General features: G+C 37.8%; 1 protein-coding gene across 1 annotated transcript; it reads right to left on the reverse strand.

Annotated features, from left to right (window-relative positions):
* Positions 1–217: 217 nt before the first annotated feature.
* atraid (all-trans retinoic acid-induced differentiation factor) lies at positions 218–3,114 on the reverse strand. Its single transcript, XM_069696663.1, has 7 exons — positions 3,007–3,114; positions 2,656–2,789; positions 2,318–2,386; positions 1,810–1,881; positions 1,583–1,704; positions 1,382–1,482; positions 218–1,246 (listed from the first exon to the last, which is right to left on the reverse strand). The coding sequence occupies exons 1-7, from the start codon at positions 3,103–3,105 to the stop codon at positions 1,142–1,144; spliced, it is 702 nt and encodes a 233-aa protein (XP_069552764.1). The 5' UTR covers positions 3,106–3,114; the 3' UTR covers positions 218–1,141.
* Positions 3,115–3,825: the final 711 nt, after the last annotated feature.

Here is a 3,825-nt window from a genome sequence, read left to right on the forward strand (position 1 = left end):
CAAAGCAATAGCGTGAATGTTACATCAGACACGTCAAGTTTTTACTGAAAAGAATATATTTAGATGTAACCCCTTTGTAATCATCAACATTTTGAAACGTAACTAATTATATTACATGTTTCCTTCTCAGTAACTAACTGATTACAGTTACATTTATTTTATAATTTAATAACAGTTAACTAGGTACTTCCAAACACTGATTACAAAGAAACAGACGTACCATTTTAAAATCTTTATTAGAACCCTGGATCTTATTCGGAGGAAGCATCGAAGCAACTTGACCATTAACATCCAGACGTTTACCACACAAGTGACCGAAGAACAAAAGATGCCACACAAAAATGATGCATTGTTAGATAGTGGAGCGTAATTTAACAGCATCTCTCGCGTGTTGTGCCTTGTTTCAACTTACAGCTGATGTGATAAGATTCTGAAAATGTAAGAAGCATAAACATCACCACATAACTCCAAACACAGTGTTATGTATTTGGTGTTTGAATGACAAACTGTCGTAGTTAAACTCAATGTCCCTCCTTATTTTTATTTTTTTATTTTTGAAATACACCGTTGCCTTTAAATTAATAAAATCTCCATTAAAGCACAAACATCAAATGTCAGTTAAGCTTGCAGTCTTGATGGTTCACATCACGATTCATACATTAAAACAGACGTAGTTTTTGCTGTCAGTGAAGTGTGTATTTACATGTTGCATGTTGTTGCCCAAATTCTCCAAAAACATGCTTCTGGACATAAAGTTAGTATTTGTGTAAATTCATGCACATTCAGTACATGTTTGGCACAAAAATCGCTGAGCAAATCTGAATAATTTCAATAACCACGGGGGTTTTACCTTCACTATCGTCTTGTGTCAGTCAATTGCATTTAAAAATAGAGTTAAAGTATTAATAGTGGTTGTTATTGACAAAATAAGAACAAAATTGTAAATTTGGGAGTAAATCCTTTCTCTAAAATTGCATTGATACAGTAAAAGAAAATTCACCTTAAATAAAGTATAGCTGCCCCACAAAAGGTGCAAAATGTATAAAATATTTAGAAGGAAGCCTCAGACTTTGTGAGCATTTTCCCTTTTAAAACAGTCAGTTTTAGTCAGATTACAACCGGTCGCCCGCCCGGGTCAGCCTCAGAGTGATTTGGCCTTGCGTCTCTGCGTGGCCCACAGCAGGAGACACATCACAACCGTAGATGCTGCAAGAGGCCCGAACACCTGTAGAGCTGGGAACTCCCCCTATTGACAGTTTCAACAAATGCACAACTTTATACAATCAAAAATTCAAGTGGATTATTATTAAATGTAATGGCCTTTAAATTTAGCGATGAAGTAGGTAACAACATAACAACAAAAGCTCCTTGCGGGACCGACCTCTCGAAGACACTTGTATCCACGGTAGCTGTCCGCACAGCTGCACTCGAAGAAGCCGGGGCCGTAGGGGGCGCAGAGGGAGTTCTCCGGACAGTCCATGGCTGTGGAGTCCCAGTAATTATGAATAGATGCACCGCAAAACAACTGCTGCAGTTTTAGAAGTTACGTGTCGCGATAAAAGATTACGGGATGGGAACTTACACAGCTGTCCAGTCTGGTTGCACATACTTTTTTGGCCTTCACAAAGACGGTTTCCATCTCTGACCTTCACTTTTTCCCAAGAAATGTTGCCTCCAGGACAATCTACGTCTTCTGGCAAAATTCTAAAGAGACGGTAAAATTAAGTTAAGAAAAACTTAAGCTAATGCAGACGAGAATCGTTCATAACTTTATTTAAATTTTTTTATTTTTTATAGCAGAATACTTACATGCAATTTAACTCACTAAACCCTTGAAATACTGTGTCGCTGATGTTGACAGTGGGATTGTGTGAGAGGTCTCTGTAATACAAATATGCATCAAGTGAAGACAAATGGTACAATATTAACATTCGTGATAGAGACATGGTTATACATTCGTTATGTTAAAGTGCTCTAATAAAGTACTTGCGTGTAACTAGTTTGCTTTCGCTCTATTTCTTTCTTTCTCTTAGAAGTAGTTAAATATTTGTATTCCTTACCAGTAGATCAACATTAAGATCATTCTGAGAAATTGGCCACACATCTGACATATGTTGTACTGAGTGCAGTAGTTCAGAAGTTCATAACAATACAATTTATCTTGTGTAACAGGCTCACATTATTGTGCAGGATCAAACTGCAGCAGTGATGAGACTTGTTCTTGTTTGTTGCATTAAAAAGTCGTGCTATTATTTGATGCGCTAACTTCACTGTTAATTGTGCAAAAGGGATGAGAAAGTGTATTTACTGTACTTACAACATTAACACTGTCGATGCTTCCTGAAGATTCTCCACATGGGTGAGTGAACAGTTGGATAGGTCCAACCTGACAAAGAAAAAAACAATAAGGTACTCTTCAATAAGGACAGAGACTGCAGCTGAAATTCAATAAGTCGGATGCTTTTTTTTTTTTTTTTGTCACATAAGCGAAAAGTGCTTTTTAGTTTTGTTCTTCACACTTGGGACATTTTTTTTTTTTTTAATTTTTTTTTTTTACCGCCTTTCGTACTGCTTTTATAGTTTTAACAAATCTTTGGTTCAAATGTAATTCCTACATTTCCGAGAGACCATGAATGCAACGTTAAAAGTTCTCACCCGATGACGTATTCAGGGTCGCTCGTGTTGACATTTCTGAAGCAGCAGCGGCCGTCTATCCGTCCAGCGGACCGGGAACAAAACGGACCCACGGCACTGCCATTTCGGACTGTCCCGCTGCACAGCGCGCATACCTGCGGTTACAAATAAAGATAGCGAGGAAACATCGGTTATAAACAAGAAGATGACTGATCATCCTTGCTGGCACCTACAGCAACTGTACCTCCACCAAAACAAACGTGTTTTTGTTTTGTTTTTTGTGATACGTGCGTGTGATGTGCCATTTGCTTATTCTAATAATAATAATAATAATAATAATAAAAAATACGGCTGTTACAGTCCCTGCCTTACCTGCAGCTCAGTCAGCTGATAACCTGCGTTAAAACAAACATTACAAATCAAAATAAGCGCTGCAGATCTCAGCCAGCTGTACACAGCTTTCATTTTCATCGACTGAAGTCATATGATCCAACTGGGTGACACGTGACAGGAAGCTGTTTGAACATGTACCCTTTTTTTTTTTTTTTTCTTCTCAATTTTGCGCTGAATTTACGCATACATCCAGTTCGGGACGATTTAATACAACATCATGTGCATTTTAGTGGATAGAACTAAAAAATTAAAATACGGTATCGATACCCAAAGCAAGCATCTTGACTTTTTTTTTTATTAGACCTGTGAATTTTTCTTGAAAATCCCCCATTTTGAAGCCAATTCAAAGTTTTTGTTTTGAATTAACATTTTGTAAGTTAAAACGTGTTGTTGGGAATAAATCCCCCCCCCAATAAAACTAGGGCGTTATCATAATAAAACGGATGTATATGATTTATTTCCTAAAACTGGTGACAAAATCTCGAGAGCATTTTATTTTTTTTATTATTATTTTGACTATAATGAATTTTGACTGCGCCTTCGCTGTCATTTTGGGTTGCACCAAACGAAGTGGGGAGACTTCAAGTAAAATGACTGTGGGATTTTAAATAGGGAGGGACGCATATTTGTAGCATGTTTATACAATATTATAATACGGACTGTGTCGGACAAATCGTGGCACTGCCGTCTTATATTCTACCACAGACTCCCATGTTGTCTACCCGTGAAGACGAACACCCCCGCGGCTGTCGATGAGATGGTTTGTCCCATACGGATCGTTGCAATGCCCCTCGACGG

Source organism: Brachyistius frenatus, unplaced genomic scaffold (assembly GCF_029030835.1).
Source record: "Brachyistius frenatus isolate BFR_SWC_R1_liver_20210118 unplaced genomic scaffold, ASM2903083v1 Contig_21, whole genome shotgun sequence".
In the NCBI taxonomy this organism is placed as follows: Eukaryota; Metazoa; Chordata; class Actinopteri; family Embiotocidae; genus Brachyistius; species Brachyistius frenatus.